This window comes from Ambystoma mexicanum, chromosome 9 (assembly GCF_040938575.1).
Source record: "Ambystoma mexicanum isolate Mex_15411 chromosome 9, UKY_AmexF1_1, whole genome shotgun sequence".
In the NCBI taxonomy this organism is placed as follows: domain Eukaryota; kingdom Metazoa; phylum Chordata; class Amphibia; order Caudata; family Ambystomatidae; genus Ambystoma; species Ambystoma mexicanum.
Window position 1 is genome coordinate 334,305,416 of NC_090931.1, and position 20,035 is coordinate 334,325,450.

A 20,035-nucleotide genomic window follows, 5' to 3' on the forward strand; every position below is an offset into this window, starting at 1 on the left:
GGCAGTGTAAAACATCGAACTTTAGTGTTCAATGCTGTCGATATAGAAGGATGAAACAGAAAGAAAAGGGTAAGCTATAATTGCTCTAGCACTTTTCACAATTTCATTTGATATCATACTGGGCTAGGGAAGGAAATTACCTAGTCAAGTAGATGAAGGTGGATTTGGAGAGGTCGGTTCCTGAGTGAAGCAGGAGTTGGTCCTCTAGGTCTGCTATTGGCTCGCAAATGAGTCGAAAGCGACCTGCAATTTCAATTTGCATTACTTATATAACCTGCTGTTAGTATAACTGGGCTAGATCTTTGTACGCATGTATCGAGTGAAACCATGGCTTACCTCTTCTGGAGGGGCCTTGTAGTAATCAAAGGCTAGTCATAAAAGTAGTCCTCTTATGCGTTCTAGTGGGGGGAATCTCCCATCGATTGTAATTTAAATATCGTAATAGGCACTGTGCAGCAACTGTAAGAAACGGTAAAATCGGTGCAGTGAATTAGTTGATATCTCCTTGTGTTAGATGAATTTAGACTGAGTAGTTAAGAAGCATCCTATCTACACAGAGTAGTGCTCACCTGTTTTAGTAGTACGGTTGGCTGTACCATGTTGCTCTCTGAGCTAGATAGTATTATTTTATTTTCTTTTTTCTAGGCTCTGTGCCCTCGGATAGTGGAGGAGGAGTAGATATGGGATCCAGATTTAAGGAGCGGAAGAAAAATGAAAGGGATACGAAACCGCATCAGTATCTGAATTATTTTTACTCTTATCACGGAGTACGGTGCGGCTCTAAAAAGAGGCGTGTCCCGCGGTAATCGTATTATAGCTTGCATAATAATAGTTTACAGTGTAAAATATGTGATTTATAGATCCATTAACATCTTTCAAATGTAAAGGAAGGGATTTGCTTTGTATAATATATTCAGGAACATTATTTGAACTTCCTTAAGAAAGACAGCCCCCTTAGTCAAACGGATCCTGATGTTTTTTGCCAGACCGCTTCCAGTGTTTCTCTCTACGGATGAGATCGCTCTAAAGTGGGACCAAAAGGTTCTACTAACAATACTGTAATGAAGACAACATAAAAAAAGGACTAAGTGTCTATATTAGCATAGACACCCAAGATGGCGACCACGTCTCTTTTCAATTCTAAAGACACCCGGTCTCGTATGCGTAGGAGAGACACCGAGTAATGGAGGGATCCTAGTAACCAACAACAGACAGCCTAGAGCGGAGTCGCAGAAAACTAGGTAAGCACTTTTTAACAATAGATCGAGTTTGTTAATAGCAATGCTGATTTAAGCTATAATACGATTACTGCAGGACACGCCTCTTTTTAGAGCTGCGCCGTACTCCGTGATAAGAGTAAAAATAATTCAGATACTGATGCGGTTTCGTATCCCTTTTGTTTTTCTTCCTTAGATCTGCATCCCATATCTACTCCTCCTCCACTATCCGAGGACACAGAGCCTAGAAAAAAAGAAAAGATAAGAATAGTATCTAGCTCAGAGAGCAACATGGTAAAACCAACCGAACAACTAAAACAGGTGAGCATTACTCCGTGTAGATGCTTATTAACTACTCAGTGTAAATTCATCTAACACAAGGAGATATCAACTAATTCACTGCGCCGATTTTACAGTTTCTTACAGTTGCTGCACAGTGCCTATTACGATATTTAAATTACAATCGATGGGAGATTTCCCCCACTAGAACGTATAAGAGGACTACTTTTATGACTAGCCTTTGATTACTACAAGGCCCCTCCAGAAGAGGTAAGCCATGGTTTAACTTGATACATGCGTACAAAGATCTAGCCTTTTCACTTTATTTGGGTTTACCCCTTCTCTTCCACCTCTGCATACATTGCTTTCTCTTTATATTAATTCAAGAGTTTTCCTTTTCTCAATGTCCATTCTAAATCTTGGTTAGGACGAGTTTGAGTTTTCCAATTATAATGGTTACTCTTTTCATATACTGTTGACCCTTCGGTTTGACTGGAATGAGTAGGAGCCTTCCAGTTATGATTCTCACTCGATTCAGGCAATCTTAGCACTTGACTTTGACGAGTAGGAGCATACCAATAAGGCTTCTTACTCTTGTCAGACAGTTTTAACACTTGATTTTGACAGAGATGAGTATGAGCATGCCAGTAATGATTCTTAGACTCTTAATACAGTTTTAACACTTGATTTTGACTGGGACTAGTATGAGCGTTCCAGTGATTGTCTTTGGTCCCTTTTCCAGGTCTCCTGCTTTCCCAGTTTCCTGGACTCTTCGAGAATAGCGTCACTGGGGCCTCCAACAGGTTGGGACCTTCGCCTTCTATTGTCAGGTAGGCTTCTCCTTCCTCCTTTCTTTGTTCAGTCAGCTCATTCCGTGATACTTTTCCAAAAGTGGTTTCGGCGTTATTCATGGACCTCCATGTCCACTGTGACTTGCTTATGGTTATGCCACCACCCTTCACTTGCTTAGATTCAGGATGCTTTGCAACCAGCTTTGGTTATTGTGTCATCTCCTGTATCCAGTTCCCACGTCGAAGGTTGTACACAGGCTTCTTTCCACAGTCGGGGGCAGCACAACCAAGTTTCCTTCAGTGTTCGGCTCTCAGCTGGTTTGAAACTCCCGGGCTCTTTCTCAAGGTCTTCGCCTCACATATTTATGGCACTGCCATGGGATTTCCCTGGCGTAGTGTTCAAGTCCTTCTTCTTTGTCTGACTTACATTCTGTATTCTTCTAGGGGTTTTCTTTGTCTCTCTCTATATGGATGTTTCTCCATAGATGTCATCAGGGTGTTTGGTTGACAAAACCAGATTTAAGTCTGTTCTTCATATCTTCGTTCATTAGATGCCACTAAAGGAGAGTTAATGATATGTGGTTTTGGGAGTCCTTGTCCCCGAGGGGTGGGGCGGGGGAGGGGGGGAGTCTCTTGGGATGAGGTCCTGCTTGCCTCTAGCCCCTAGGGAGGGTTTTGCATAGAGGGCTCACCTCCCTAGCATCAAAGGCTGCCCTGCTGGGAGAAGTGACGGAATTCCGCAATTCCCAGTAGAGACAACTTGGCGGCCACAGTGTAAAGCAGACACTACAGCTGGCTGCAGCCCTGATTCTGTGGCTTAATAGTGGGTGTTCCCTTCCATTTCGCAATGCAACATATCAGAAGCAGTACATGTATACTGCACCACAGTCTATGCTGCTGACTCACTCACTCTACCGTATTTCAACAAGCTCTGGTGAAGCAAACAGTTTTAGCTATTGTGTTGGCAGGTGATAAGAATTTTCCAGTCACTGCAATAATGTGATAAATAAATAATGTACAATTCATTAACCATTGTAACTAACTGTACCACTGTCTTTTATGTATCTGCAATCATGTTATCTGTAACTAAGCTGTCTGCAACAATACTGTGATACCCAAGGGTCTGGGCGTTTAACAAATGAACTAAATAAAAATAAATAAAATGGTACTACCTGTCAATAAGATGGCAACAGCTGAAATATTATGCGAGTACCGGAGCATATGCCATCAATGACTGGCAAATACTTAATACCTATGCACAAGCCAAAACTATTGGCTTGTTCATTGTTTTTAATAGGTATTCAGTGTTAGGAACAGATGTGATGACACATTTTATAAATCAAGTGCCCGAAATTACACTTGGTTAAGATATTTTTATTCCACTAGGATCTAATTTATTTCACAATTAAGCCATGAAGTCAGATCACTGCTTAGAAATAACATCAGCATACCCTAAATAGCACAAAGTGTGATGTTAATGCGCAATAGAGATGGCCCAAAAAGGCCCCACCAGGGCATGTTTTGCGCAGAGGTGGAGAATGTAGTGGGTGTGAATGGCTATAGGCATTAGCATGGCCATGAGAGGTTAATGAGTGGGTAAGTAACCAAACTCCCACCCGTTCAGTGTCCCACCTCATTTTGCATCTTCCTCCCTATCTGTACGTCAATTAAATAGTTTCATGTCATACCCAAAACTAAAAACATCCACAAGTCTAGCTAGCTCTAATTGAAATTGCCATTCAGTTCAACTGCACGACAGGTGGTTTAACCCCCTTAATCCACATTCGATTTTTTAAAGAAGCCCACAACACTGCATTTCGTACGGCTGAAACATACCCATTGGAGTAAAACATGACGTCCATCAGCAGCGTGGCAACCGTGGGGAGGGTATCTGGATCCAGGCTGGTGACACAGAACATGTTGCTGGGGCTTGAGAGGGGGTGGATCACTGGTCTCTGAACTGGAAAGCAGACACACAAAGTTACACATTGCACCATGCCAGACATCTTAACAACAAAAGTCCTCTCTGTATGTGGTGTGGGTCAGTGAAGTCTTGTAAAGTTGTGGCCGAGCACAATGTTAATATATAAATAGAGGAAAACAGATGTTTGTGCAGATTTAATTTCGCATTTAGCCACATGTAAATTACAATCATTAGAGAGAATAAAACGACTTGCAAACGGCATGGATGAATCCATGATTATTATAATAAATGACAGAACAAGCAATGGCAAAACCAACAGTTTTGGCTCTTGTGTAGGATGGGGCAGGCATTTGCCAGGCACCGACACAAAGGTACTATATGGCCATAAGAGGGCAACAGCTGGAAAATGATATGAGTAACTGGACATATGATAGCAGTGCCTGGCAAATGCCTATCTAATGCCTATACAGAAGCCAAAACTGTTGGTGTGTCCAATGCTTGTATTATACAGGGCTTCAGTGCAAGGAACAGATGCAAAGACTCATACTGGTTGTAAATGAAGTGGCCTAAGGCACACTTGGCTAAGACATTTTTGCATTTAATGCTGCAATTAAGCCATTGACTCTGGTCAGAACGAACACCTGCAGGCCTGATGCAGCACAACTTTTGATGTTACTTTTGTTGTTACTGCTTGATAGTGCTACCTCAAAGAGGTCCAAGGAGGTTGTGTTTTGGGCTCGGTATTGGCAGGCAGCAGGTAGGAATGGCCATACGGATTAGAATGGCAATGGACAGTTGGTAGATGGCTAAATTACCAAACACGCACAGGCTGCGAGTCCCTCCTCATATCCCATCACCCTCCTATCTGTACTCCAATGCAACAATGTCGGCTTACAGGTGGCACCTAAGTGCCACCTACTAACCAAAACTAAAAAGGACACCAAAGATTGTACCCTTGTTATGTTGATTTATACCATGCACCGCTACCACACAAGAGCAGTCTCTGCTAACCCTCGAGTTATGGTTGATTTAAGACAGTTTTGGAGAGATGAGACCAGAACAAAGTCTGTAAAATTAGAGTACTAGCACCTCCAGCACATAGGTTTCTGTTTAGCTTTTTTTGATTAAGTGGTCTATTGTTTAAATTCTTTTTTGCAACGCGCTTTCAAAAAGAGTTTTAAAAAACACGCTCTGATGTATACCTGGTTGTGTAACTCATGAAAAATTAACATCTTTTTGATACGCAAGGCCAGAAAGGCGGAAGTCATGTGACACCAATACTTTAACTGGTTGCTTTGCACTGTAGTGGTTTATGAACATACAATGATCATAGGCATCACCTCAGCACGTTTTCCATCTAGTGAAAGCCCTTTAATAATAAGGCTGCAAAAAAGGGACACACAGGGCTTCATTATGAGTTGGGTGGTAACGGTAAGTTTGTCATATTTGAAATACCTCCCATTTTTAAAACACAACAGAATAGTGAGTTGGGATTGTATGGGATGTTTACTGCATGGGGTGCATAGAAAATACCCCATGGGGTAAAAATAATCCATGTTTAAGCCATGCAATACATGTACCCTCTGCAGTAAGCATCCCAAGTTATGTAGTATTCGCACCCGCGGAAGAGCCATTTGCCGATCAGGTGGCTGGAACAGCAGGCGAGAACATATATTTTATGCCCACTGATCCAGCCTCAAGAGGCCCTTCCCCGGGTGGTGAAATTGTTTTTAATGTGGGGAAGCAAAAGGGAGCCTCTCCCTGTTTTCTCCCCACTTAAACCCAAGTCTCTTCCCCATCCCCTCTCTCCATCCCCACTTACACGCAGGACTTGAGCTTTATGCTCCGGTCCAGCTCACCTCCCGCTCCGGTTGCCATGGAAATGGAAAAGGGACTTAGTCCCTTTTCCCCTCTGGCAGCTGACTTTTGGTTATTTTCTTTAAAAAGAAAGCCATTTGCACCTTGGATGAACTCCAGGGTGTGAATAGCTTTCACGCTTCAGCAGCGGGGGGAGGGGGTGGGGGACATGGTCGGTAATGGCCCACAGCCCTCTTTCTGAGGCCCTGGCTTTGCTCGTGCCTACCATAGCTCGGGCTGGCGGCCCGTTACCAGCCATGTCCAACCCCCCTGAACCCCCCCCCCCCAACTAGCTGGGGCGTGAAAGCCATATTTTACAAAAAACAAGTGGCATTTGAAATGCCGCATGAAATACCACATGTTTTTACTATTACTTATTATGGCTTCACGGAAGCACCTCAAAACCTTCCTCTTTGCTTCTGCTTTCTCTCCCCCTCTCCCCTGCTAAATCACCAAAACTGTACTGAATCAGCAACTGGGCCACTCGCCAATCTCGGTCCTTGGCCCAGCCACTCTCCTCTGCACTGCCTTCCTTGCAACCCCTGCACTGCGGGACTGTCTCTGTATCCCTACAGCCCCCCCTTCCCAGCACTTGTCTGCACTTATCTTGCACTTGCCACCAGCTGGCCCTTATTATTTATCTTGTTCATTACTAACCCTGTACTGCACTTTCCCCTCTCCCTTCCCCCTTGCACTTTTCCCGTCCCCCCCTACCCATGCACTTGCGCGATCTGAATGACACCTGGCCTAGTAGGATCGTTGTCTGTCTCCCCTTGTTCCCCCCTCCCTGCCTCGTCGCGCCTTGAAACACTTGTGTATAGGCGCGTTACAAATGCCATATCATATAATTTGGCCATAGCTTATGATAGACTGTATTACCCATGTTATGCTATTTACTCATTAAACGAATGAGCTAAACAAATTAAGATGAATACAATAATTGGTAGCTTTCATAACTGGGGCTAATTACTTAGTCACTGATTTGATTTTTTAATATGCAGTAGCCTGAAAAGGGTAAAGATCCTGCCACTGAGGTAGTCTTGTGTGATGATGCCATTAGTGGGATGCTGATCACAAGGACATGTTTGGTTTGGGTGGATAGCTCATGAGTTGAGGAAGTGCCGGCCTCAGAGCGAGTGGCAGCCTTCGCTTCCCAATGTGAAACCTGTTGCTGGACTGACGCACCCCATCATCCTTCGGAGGCCGATAAATGGAGTACATTAAATTGATAATAAAGTGTCTTTAAAGTAGTGCTGCCTTTTGGGAAATAGCTTGATTATACAAGTAAAATTAGATGTTAATGACACCTCACAGGTGTCGTATTTTAACTCCTTTTTTTTTATATAGAAAACTAGGGCTTTGCAAGAATCGTTTTGCAGTGCCTGCCCTTCATTACTGGAGGCTGCCAGGACTATTGTCAGGCCGTAAATCAGGCCCATGCAAAAGTTGATGCCTTGATGCCAGGCTGCCACATTATTACTTTAACTAAATATGGCGCATTTAAGAAAAGTGTTGTTCCTCCTATTTTTGCATGCACCTCAGTAGCGGGGCTTAAGGGTTGTAGGCACTGAAAGCCAAGAATTCAAAAGGGAACTATTGAGGGTTGGCTTTATGATATGATAGGTTATTTATAACGCGCTTAGTACCCAGAGGTTTCTAAGCGCGGACCCCGGCACCAAACCTGTGTTGCTCCGGGTCGTCTTGCTTCGAAGGCGAGCACGTTGCCCCTGAGCTATCCTCCCGTGACTTTAATCCGAACGTGAAAATTAAAAAAAGCTGAAAAACATGTATGTGGGTCATGGGAGCATATTGGAATAGCCAAATATTTAGACATTCAGATTAAGGGCCCGATTCATAGAATCCAGCGCAGAAAAGGTGCGCGCCGGGAAGGAGCGTGCGCTACGCATGCGCCAGCCATGGCGCAAAGAAACAATTGCACGGCACACGTATTCATGGATTTCCTGAGGCATCTCTAATCGTGGCACAAGGAACATCAAGCAGTGCCAGTAACGCCCCCAACATGCCCCCACGCGCAGTAAAAAGCTAGTGAAATGCCTAACACAGTGGAAGCCCCTGCGGCATCCCTGGTCCAGCATACAACCCCCCCCTAGCGAAATCGCTTGAAAACTCCACGCGTACCCCATCCACACCACAGCCCAATTGCGTGGAAACACCTGCACGTACCCCAGACACACCACAGCCAAATTGTGTATAAACTCCCACACGTAACCCGTACACACCCAAGCCCAATTGTGTGGAAACTCCCACGCGTACCGCAGACACACCCCTGCTGAATTGCGTATAAACTCCCACGCGTACCCTGTACGCAGCCCAGCCCAATCGTGTGGAAACTCCAGCGCGTAACCTGGACGCACCTCAGCCAAATACTCATATTTCCGTACTTCCAGTGGCTGAGTACAGTCAATGTTCCTTGCCGCTCCTCTCTGATGACTATCATCTTAGTTTCCCTGACGACTCCACCACCGTCCTTGTCACCTCTTCTGCAGGGGCTTCTTGCCTCGGGGCCTACAGGTCTGCTTGCCACACTGCCACGCTGGACTCATCCCACCCAGCCGGATAGGGGAATGACCAGCGACAGAAGTGTACCAAAAAAGTAGTGGAACTGTGACTCCGGACAGAGTAGGGCGGAATAGAGCAACGCGCAACACAAGGGTTGCGTTCGTGCTGGTTGACAGTCAATTGAGTTGAAACAGATTTCCGTTTAGCTGTAACTGATATGCGGTGGTAAAATGGGGAGGTGTGCTTTAACTTCACAAAGCACAGTTCTGGAATGGCGAAAACGGTTGCACAAAGTAGTGGAGCTGTTAACAGTAAAAATTAAAAGTAGTGGAACAGGCTCCCGACTGTTTCCGCTCACTTCGACCTCTGGGCGTGACCTTACTTAATCACCTCAATGTCTCTACTTTTTCTTGCCATCCTTTCTTTCCTATGTGTGCAGTGTGTGCCCCCATAATAACGTGGCACTGCCAGAATCATTCAAAGTACCTCTAAAACCAAACAGGCCCTCACAAGCTCACGTGTGCTAAACACTTTTACACTCTCGTCGAAGGGCAATGGCGGCCATTAGGTGTTCTTCAGATATCCTTAAATCAGGATCTCAGCCAGTAATGCTTCAAGTCTTAGAGGAGTGGAAGGATTAACTTGAAGCCCAATGAGCCCTCAGAATTATGAATAATCACAGACTTTAGCTTCCAAATCCGACTGCTGCATAATCCAAATAAGATGGGTCGTTCTAGCTGCAGTGACATCAAAGGGGAACACAAGGATATACTGGAAGGGACGGATACTGGAAAATCCGACAAAAACAGCATGAGTGTAGCACTGCGATGCTAAGACTACCCACATCTAACAAGCTATGCATCAGCCCAGGTGAAATCCCAATGCACAAATAGTGACAAAGGGCACTGGCTGTGTGCAAGTAAATTAACTGTAATCACAAGCATTTGAAATTGTTAAACAAAAAACAACTTAAGGGGCATTTTCAGTCAATAACCCTATTAATGCGCTTATCCTGTACCAAAGTCTTGTGCTCCTACTCAGGGGTGTTGCTATCTGGAAAAGATCTGGGGCTACGCTAATTTTGTGACTGTCAGGAGTGGGGGCTAGCTAGCCTTTTTGGTTGTAACCCCTGAGCTTTTATCCGGGGCAACGACCAAAAGACCCGGGGCTATAGCCCCCTCAGCTCCCCCCAGCAACCCCTCTGCTCCTACTCCATTGATTTACCGTCCCTTTACTTCTCCAGAGCCCTAAAGTCGGTTAAGGGTCCCAGAAACAAGAAGTCTTTGCTCTGATGGAGCGGGTCTTAACACTTTTGTCTCTGGCATGACGCAAACATTTTCGAAATTGGGAACGAGTCAACCGCCAACACTGGCCTTGGAAACTCTGAAAACTCAAATAATGCATCACGTTCCGGGTAATCTAGGATTTTAAGTGCCTTGAAATCAACAGTCCCAAGACATGAGATAGAAATGGGGGTCTGTTCAATGTGGAAATGTGTGCTGCCTTTAGGAGGTAAGGATTTTCTCTGTGGAAACCCATGCATTGAGTTGAAGCCGAAAAAGCATGGTACCCACTTACCCGAAATTCTGACCAGCTGGTGACGAGTAAAGTCTTTTCCCAAATCAAAAAGATTTTGACAGGAAGCCAAGGGCCTAGAGTAGGAGGAGCTGTGCAAGAATGTCTTGTCAACTCTTTCACAAAATGGTTGCCATTAACCTTTGGAGTGCTCTGCTGGGAGTGGGGCAAGGGGCCGGAAGAGCTCAGAGTGTCGAGTCAAAAAGCAATGTATTGTCCAGGGGTCTGAAGAGTGAATCATTCCCAAATCAGAATGCTTTTATGGTGTACGCATTACATAAAAAAAGGAGAAAACATTTGAAGGGCATATATGTAGGTCCAATGGGCATTCAAAGGGTTATCCAGAGTAACATTTGAGCAAACCCTTTAAGAACGCCTGGCAACTGGGGAGGAATATTTTAACAAGTTGCCTACCAAGAAAGACTTCCCTCAGACCCACGAATGATCCTGTACTTTCTTACAGCTTGCCTCCTCAATTTTGTTATTGGCGCTTTAATGGGCCTATTTTACAGTGGTTGTGGCAGCACTACATTGCCTTTGGGTCATCTGTGCTATACTGAATCCATAAATTGCGTCACAAGTGCAAATATAACAACATATATTCTGTGTTCCTCACGCATATTGAAAAGACAACAATAAAAATGATTGAGCCTTGCGAGGGACGAGGAACTTAAAGTCCAGATGGGGAGTATTGGGGGCATGAGAAGGTGAGGCATTGATTCATGCGAGGGACTCGATCCACACAGACATGCTAAACTGCTAGCTGGGAATGACAGGTAGCTTGAAAAGCACGTCTCATTGTAGTTATGAATACAGATGCAAACCAAAGCTTTTAAACAGTGATGGAAGCACATTTCTACTTCACATGATGTTTTTAAACTTGTGTCATTTGCAAACGGATGATAGAGATGCTCTAAAGAACCTTACCGAGTTTAGATTTGGCAAAACCATTTGTTACACCGAAATTGTCCGCTGCCACGGTCTCCCCATTCACTACCCTGAGGATGGTAAACTCTGCTGAGAGAGTGTGCATCACAAAGGGCAGGTCCCGCTCGCGTATCTGAAAGAGAAGGCAACACCATTCACTGTATGCAAAGGGGGAGCTCGCCTATCTGAAAGACAAGGCAACACCATTCACTGTATACAATCTGAAACAGAAGGCAACACCATTCACTGTATGCAAACAGGGAGCTCGCCTATCTGAAAGAGAAGGCAACACCATTCACTGTATGCAAAGGGGGAGCTCGCGTATCTGAAACAGAAGGCAACACCATTCACTGCATGCAAACGGGGAGCTCGCGTATCTGAAACAGAAGGCAACACCATTCACTGTATGCAAAGGGGGAGCTCGCCTATCTGAAAGAGAAGGCAACACCATTCACTGTAGGCAAAGGGGGAGCTCGCGTATCTGAAACAGAAGGCAACACCATTCACTGTAGGCAAAGGGGGAGCTCGCGTATCTGAAAGAGAAGGCAACACCATTCACTGTATGCAAAGGGGGAGCTCGCCTCTCTGAAAGAGAAGGCAACACCATTCACTGTATGCAAAGGGGGAGCTCGCCTATCTGAAAGAGAAGGCAACACCATTCACTATATGCAAAGGGGGAGCTTGCATATCTGAAAGAGAAGGCAACACCATTCACTGTATGCAGAGGGGGGCACTGCTAGAGGGGCTATGCATCGCCCTCCACTCGTAAACCATTTAAGTCCTGAAACAATGAATGCAAGAGTATAGGGACACATCTTGTTTCTAGCTGCACCAGACAAGTGGCCATAGAGAGTGCTCTAGCACTATTTCGGAAAGCTGCTACAGCTCAGTGTTAGTATTGTGCACAGCTGTTTGTAGTTGTCTTTATCTGGTCGATATGGTTAGCACTTCGACCAAAAGTAGGACAGGCAATCTCATTTCAGGGTGCCTTTACATAATTACAGTGACCATGTGGGTAATCATAAGCTGGGAAATAGGGAGGTAGAGACATGAGACATGAAAATAGTAACAATAGTAACAGATTGACTTGCATAAATATATTGTGCAGTTAGGTGTTGCCTCAGTTGTTACATGAATATATATTTACAATTGTTCTGAATGAGAGTTGGGACAGGAAGTGCTTAACTTGGGTTAGGGCAATTATCATACAGTCATGCCCCCACCTTATGGGTTAATGTCCAAAGGGTCAACTAGTGGTCAATTCAGTGGCTGTTTTGAACATATGTAGGTAAAGGGTCGAAAATATTTGGTAGCATAGCAAACTAAAACACACACTTGTATTCATGTGTTCAATCTTGTACGCTTTCGATAAAAACTGCAAACTATTGAAAAAGAAATGTCCACATTTTTTCATCAATCCACTTCAAAGTGTATACACAGACATTGTTGATGTTTAATCATAGCAGAAACGAATACAACTTGTAACCTTTAATGGGAAGCTACACCTCCACATCCCACCTTTCATCTTACCCAAAAGCCTGATCTATTTTCTGCCCACGGGTAGTATCACAGTCCATATCGCCCAGTAGAACAAGAGACCCCGCCCACCTCTGCAAGCCAACAGCCCAGACTGAGTCACACTCACCCCCCCCACCTACCCCTCAGCCCGACAATAACTACAGACAACAGAAGCCACCTAGAAAACTGATGCTAAAAAGGAGACCCTAAAACTAAACAAACAAGAAAGACAAAAACAAGCCCATCAAAAACTTGTTAAAAGCACTGGAAAAGGGCAGAAACATGTGGAAGGAGAAAGATGGGAAACAACACCTTCACTCCATACATCATCAAAACACAAGGGGACCTACAACAACAGCAACTAGATACAGAAAAGGAGCCAGAAGAAGTCAAGGACCGAATACGAAACCTAGCCAACTTACTCAATGACGAAACAGACCTACCAGAACACAACCTGTATTCTGAGTATAATGAAGAAAATCACCAACAAGACAACACAAAGACAAAAGTAAGACCAAAGGGTTACATGTCTTTATCATAGTAATTTATAACAAATACCACTAAATCGAATCTTTTATCTTGAAAACGTTTACGTTTATAATGAATACATTTTTGACTGTATATCAGACCAAAACAGGACACTATAACGAAAAAAATATACTGCAATCTAATCAACGCAAGATCAATTTACAAACACTGAGGAACCTGAGGGCATTCTCTCATCTATTACCCCAGGATCCTTCTCTCAGGTGGCAAGAGGAAGGTCATCACTTGATCCTGAGCCTGGGTGGATATGCGAGGGAGGATCACCTGGATAGAAGGTACTTGGGGAGCAGGAAGAGGATGTCTGCAGGTGAGACATGGTACCCCTCATTCCCTATGAGAATGAATCCTAACCTCCCCCTTCCTTCATAGGGTTTTGTCACTCCCCATCTCTTTCACACACACACTATGACCCTAAAGTGTATCCCTTTAAGACTGGGACGAGGAAGAGGCGACTAGGAGTTTTGAACACGTCTAGTCATTTTTTCCACTCTGGTACTGAGATGAGGAAGATGCCTATAAAGGATCAGGTATGCCCAGTTAATTGGTCTAATGAGGGTCAGGTTAACCACTCGCACCGGCAACCTATTGGGAAGCTACATGTGCTTAATAACAGGCCCAGGCAGCAGAGCCGAGAGAACCTGCCTGGAGAGAAGGTGGCCAGCATGTGGTGAGGAGCAGCCTGGAGCAGGACCGGCAGAGAGGACCCTGTGTGCACCCTGGGGAGGAAGAAGGTGCCGTGACCCGAGTGGGCTGCGAGAGGACCAAAGCCCCAACACTGGCCAGTGTTACATGTTGCCAGTTGGAGCTGGGGAACACAGAGAACTCTTGATTGCAGCAGACATTCTCTGGAAGCAAGCACTGCTTGCTGTGTCTCCCAACACCTACCCGGGATCAGAGAACGGAACGAAGAACATCGTAAGAACGCCCAAAGAAGCAGAGCAGCTCCGGTGAGTACGAGAGAGAAAATACTTGTACCGGGGTGCTCTAGGGCGAATCTAAGACAGTTAATGTTTACGCACAGGCAAAAAGCACATAACAAGAGGGTGTGGGACCCGGATGAAGCCAAAGGAATCGTGAATAACTTGCCTAGTGATTTTGAAGATGAAATATTTTGGGTGGTTAAAATACAATTCATAATATACTAACAAGATATGTTAGAGTGGTGTATACCATCTAAGGTAACTAATAGGAAAACCAAACAATCCACATCCACAATCCGGAATGGTGGTACCACAACTCTAATAGGTCAAGTCCGGGGGAAGCTGAACCAAGCCTGAACTGGAAGAAGCTCAGAACTATTTTTTAACACTGTTGCATTTGGTGCTGCCATCACTACACATTGAATATCCTTAGTTGTGAGGGCGGCAAGCATAGGTTTTGGACACAGACTGACTTTTAACTTGAACTTACTGACTTAGTTTCTTTAGGTAGGGAAATCCCACCTTAGTGTAGGGCAAGTTAGGCCTTAATCCATCCTGACATTTGAAATCAAGTCCTTTTGTTAAGAAAGTGAATCTGTTGTCTGTGTTCGTGCTTCATGATGCCTTTACAACAGAAGCAACAGAGATCTATGATCTACTCTGTGATGGCGGAATTGACATCCTATTTGTCACAGAAACCTGGCTAGAGGACAACTACAAAGTCGCACTACAGAGCTGTCTACCCGATAACTTCAACTGCATACAGGTAAACAGAACAGGAAAAAGCCGAAGAGGACTTGCAGTAGCCTACAAAGAACACCTACAAATAAAAACAGCTGACCCACTGAACATCCCCAACTGTGAATCCCTCGTCCTTCGCCTATGAAGGCATCATGAAGAAGGTAACAGACAACAGATTCAGAATTCAAAACAAATGGTTATATTAATGTAAATGTCAGGACGGAAGGCCTAACTTGCCCTATGCTGAGGTGGGATTTCCCAACCTAAATAAAAATAAGGAAAGTCTGAGTCAAAGAGTTCAAATGAAGACTCGGTCTGTGTCCAAAACCTATACTTGCCCTCACAACTAATCTATTCGATGTGTAGGGATGTCAGCAACCAAAAGAAATAGTGTTCAACATAAAATACCAAGCCTCTTCCGGCTCACAGCTTCTTTTCAGCTCCCTACACAAAAGTATAAAACAGTTTTAGCAAAAGTCACTAGGTTATCTCTTGTGAAATCAGAAGAAAGTGGTTTTCACCAGGGCTCGGGGATCCCTTCCCCAAGTTCCAAGTAACACAAATCCATGTACTAATATCTTGAGGGGTTCCCTTCCCCAAGACATAAGTTCAAGAATTGTCTTGTGTCTTTGTAAAGGTCTTTACCACTCGTAGGTCTTCTCTGTATTGTTGATGGATCTGATGTAAAGTGTGAAATATACTCAGAACAAATTCAGTCTTAGGGCCTCATCACAAGTCCGGTGGGAACCCTTAAAACTGGTGGTAACAGTATTAGCACCACCAATACCGCTCCACCAGATCATGAGCCGGCACAAATACCGCTGACTGTGAAATCAGCGAGCGCTATTACTGCCGGCCACACCAGGCACAAACTCAGCCGCATCACAAGTCCATGAACGGTGCTATTAGCGCCAGAAAACACAACACAGTTAGCTCTGGCTTCTAGCTGGAGGTAAATGAACACAGGTGCCTGAAATGAAGCCACAGGTGATCCCAATCCACTCCAGAGGGATACATGAGGCACACCTCCCCCTCCCCCCAAACATTGTTTGAAACACCATGCTGCCACTAGTCACCGTGAGCTGGGACAAGCAGCTGCTGCGCCTGGAAATAGAGAGGCAGGACAACCAGGCCAGGTCACAGGGAGTACAGGGTGGGTGGGAGGAGGAGGAGAGCCCAAGCAAGGCGTGCACCGATCCCCAGGGTTAGGCCCTCACCCTGGGCCCTCACTGACAGCCAGTTTGTCACCCTGTACCGCCTCAACAGGGAGACCATAACAGAGCTGCCCACCACAATACAGGACGACATAGGGAGCAGGATGAAAATCCTTGACAGCTGTGCCCCCACTGCTCAAGTTAGTGTCTATCCTACAATTCCTTGGAACTGGCACCTTCCAGCACTCTGTGGCCATGCTGCACGGCATGGCGCAGCCCACATTTCGCACAGTTTTGGGCCAGGTGCTTGAAGCCCCTTTGTGTTAAGTGCAACGCCACATCTCACTGTCTACCACCCCCAGCCCAGGTCAATGCCATGAAGGCACAGTTCTATGCCGTTACCCAAATGCAAATGTGATTGCTGCCCTAGACTGTACCCATGTTGCATTGGTGGCCCCCCCAGGGCCACGAAGCAGTGTACTGTAACCGCAAGCACTACCACTCCCTGAATGTGCAGGTGACCTGCGATTCCAACCTGTACATCACCCACTGCTGTGCCCGCTACCTTGGTTCTACCCACAATTACATTGTCCTACGGAACAGCACACTGCCAGGAAACCTGGAGAGGCACAGGTGACTACATACCTGGATATTGGGTGAGGAGAAACGCCAGCACGCCTGCAGTGCGAAGTACATGTCCAAATGGGGGTGGGTGGCGCTATGCGAATAACTACAGAAAGCATGGCATGACAAGCAAATGCAAAATCTATACTTGACCACCTCCCGCACCACCGTCACAATACAGGCCAGGGAGCATGCACATGTTGGACTTGCCTGGACGGAGAAGCAGATGTACACTTACAGTAGCAACTATGAACACAAACATGACTATAGGTACCACAATGCAACATGCACTAACCAAAGCAATGCTCACAAATGGCCACATCGCCTGACACAACAACTCTGCCAGTACCACAGCCATGCACCCATGTGCGGCCAGCCCACAATGCACACCGCTTGACACCAGATGCTAAGGGAGGGCCCAGGGGGTACCCAGCATGCCACATGCACGGTGGCAATACACTGCCACATGATAGCCACCATGTCAGCTGCACATGTCACCAACATCAGCAATTAGAACACACCTTTCCTTTGGCAATACAGCTTCCTGATTGATACACAAAGTGCTGCACTCTTGGTTCGCATTGGCCCTTCAGTGTACATTAAGCTCCTATGGAACTGTCAGAATCCAGTTATTACACAGTGCACTTAGCCATCTATACACTAAGCCCTGTATCAGGGTCTCTCTCTTTGGTCAGTGCTCCACCCGCTTTATTCTCTGCTCTCCTTGAAGTCTTGTTATACCTCCGTCACAATGGGGAGTATGAGAACCAAAACTCATCACGTAGTGTGATTATGTAGTCATGGGCTGACACATAATATAGAGATTACAACTCTCTCCAAATGGTGTCATTGGCTGGTCACCACCCCATTTCACTTAATTTATTTGTTGATGAGTATCAAGACTACATGTCCCATAAAGCGTTGCATTTGGGTGGTCAGCACACCACTTAATGTGGCCTACACAATAGAGTATCAAGAATATACTTCACATCAAGCCGTAAATTATCTCGTCAATGTCCCGATTCGCCTGATTTAGCTTGTTGGAGAGTATCAGGACTACAACTCCCATCAACATTTCACTTTCTTTGCCTATGTACTGAGTTGGAATGCAGATTGCACTTGGCAGTTTTCTTCTTGCTGGCCCCTTGTACTTGGTAGGTCTCATAAGCACAGGCTTGAGCTCTTCCTGGTTCTCCAGGTTGCGATGTATGTGTGTGGAATTCGTTAATCTCACAGTTACTTTCAGATATGCTGCGGTTAAAGTTTCCCGACTAGTCGACTCTAAGATCTGGGCTTCCAGTCCTTCCCCATTTCTGGCTCACGGTTCCACTCAGCAGCCTTCAGATTTGGTTGCTTCATTGATTCCTGCTTCCAGTTACTTAGTTCAGTGGTTGTCAGTTCACATGGCCAGCTGCTCGTTCAGTGGGTTTTGTGTCTCACAGCTTCACTTCCCTTACAGCTCTCTGTTCTCCAGTTAGGTCCTTGTAGTATTGTTCTGCACATTTGCTGACTAGAAACCTTATATCACGTCCTGCTTCCAACAAGGTGCTTTGCCCTGTGGTCTGGCGAGTGTGAGCATATTTGATAAGCTGGCTTTTCCCTGAATGCAGTCTGCTGCCATCATCACTTTCTCTGTAATCTCTCTAGTTGGTACTTGTTCTTTGGTTTCATTAACCGCAATTCTGCTTGAGTATCTACGGGGACAACTTCAATTATACTACATTTTTCAGTTGAGTACGGGGTGGACCTCCAACTGGTCAATTCATTTACATGTCATTAAGGGTTTGTGGTCCTTTAAACAGACCAAACACTAAGCATACTTTTGCAATATTGGTGGAGAAGGCTTATGATTTCCACTGGTGGCTCTGGAACAGGGAAAATACCAGATCTATTTTGTGCTTAAAGTACTTAATGTGTGTGGGGCTCCTTGCATGCTAACACACCACATATACAGAGGGCGGCCAATACGATGTTTCCAGCAACTCAGGGACTATTAAGTGGAGATACCAAGATTAGAAGCACCCAGTCTTCAATTTCTGCATATTAGTGCAGAGGATGGATGAAACACTGGTTGATGTGCAATCAAAGATCAACTCTGATACATTGACACACTTCAGAAAGGTGAACTTTGCCAAAAACATAAGTAGAGCACCAAGTCTAATTGGGTTTTCAAGGGCATCAGATGGTGGTAAGAAAAACAATGTAATGCTATGAGAAACCACCATCTCTCAAAGTTAAACTATATGAACATCTAAATGCACAGATTTTTAACCTTTGCTTTAGTGTTCCTGTTAAGTGCTATACATGCTGCCTGTAAACTATTGCTGAGCACTTTTGGATCATTGAGATCTAGTGAGTACTATTGAGGCCTGCGGATAGATGTCATCAAGATAGATTAGTCCAATGATCAAATCTGGACGTGGTCTGCTGAGAAGCTACTGTTTCTTTATCAAGCTGTTTGCACGAATTTGATGGCCACATTTAGCCAGTGTGTGAAGTTTGCGCCGAGTGTCTAATGGGATAGAGCAAGCGACCCCAGAGTATGCCAGAAAGGGATGCTTCTTTTCCATTAGCAGGAAGAGTGGAAGTGGTCCTCAAATATTTGACTAGAATGCTCTCTAAGATGCTTGTTTTGCAGTCTGTGATATGACTGTTGGCGAGCTGGCCTTAAAAAGAGTTATCAATTGTTCAATATTCTAATTGGTGCCGCAGTAGACATGACTAGTGACACTCAGACCGCTGAATGTATCAAAAATTGAACAAAATTTGAAGATACTAGTCACTTTGTTGTAGCGCACCTTTATTTTATGATCAAAAGAAATATATGTTATTCATGAGACTCGATTCGAAAGTGAAAAGATATTTATTAAATTATTCCCTCGACACGCGTTTCCCCAATATTATTGGTTCTTCATGAGGGTGTCACAATGACAAATTCAATTCATTATAATTCTTCAATATGATGGGATAATGATGCATTCCTACAAAGCAAATAAACAAATAAATGTGGTTTGACTAGAATGCACCTCCAGTCACAAGCGGCTAATTGAGATGCAGTGATTGACAGGTGGTGGCAATTATTTGGTATCAGGATTGGAAGTTCTTTAACATACTATGCTTCTAAATCAATGGGGAAATTCAACAGTTTACAATCCAATTTTCTGATTATCTATCATGTGCACTTGGCTACACAGGAATTCGATGTGTAAGTACTACGCTAAACTTGTTTGGGTTAAAACTTAATTTCTGCATTTACATTGTGGTTATAGCTGCCTGGTGCATACTGCAGTGTATATGGCTCAACAAAGTACGTGCTCACTTCGGGCATGGGACTGCCGTCTCTTTGCAAGTACGAATCTCAGGACGGCCAACAACTCCGCCATTCACCAGTTCAAGGTTGATGAACTGAGTAACCATACACAGGGGATTAACAGCCCGGAAG

General features: G+C 44.8%; 1 protein-coding gene across 1 annotated transcript in view; it reads right to left on the reverse strand.

Annotated features, from left to right (window-relative positions):
• The window catches only part of CASTOR2 (cytosolic arginine sensor for mTORC1 subunit 2), a 521,717-nt gene that overhangs the window by 52,991 nt on the left and 448,691 nt on the right, over positions 1-20,035 (reverse strand). The window contains exons 4-5 of the mRNA XM_069614752.1: positions 11,091-11,223; positions 4,124-4,247 (exon numbers count right to left, since the gene is read on the reverse strand). Of these exons, the coding sequence (XP_069470853.1) occupies positions 4,124-4,247; positions 11,091-11,223 (257 nt within the window). The remainder of the gene's footprint in view (positions 1-4,123; positions 4,248-11,090; positions 11,224-20,035) is intronic.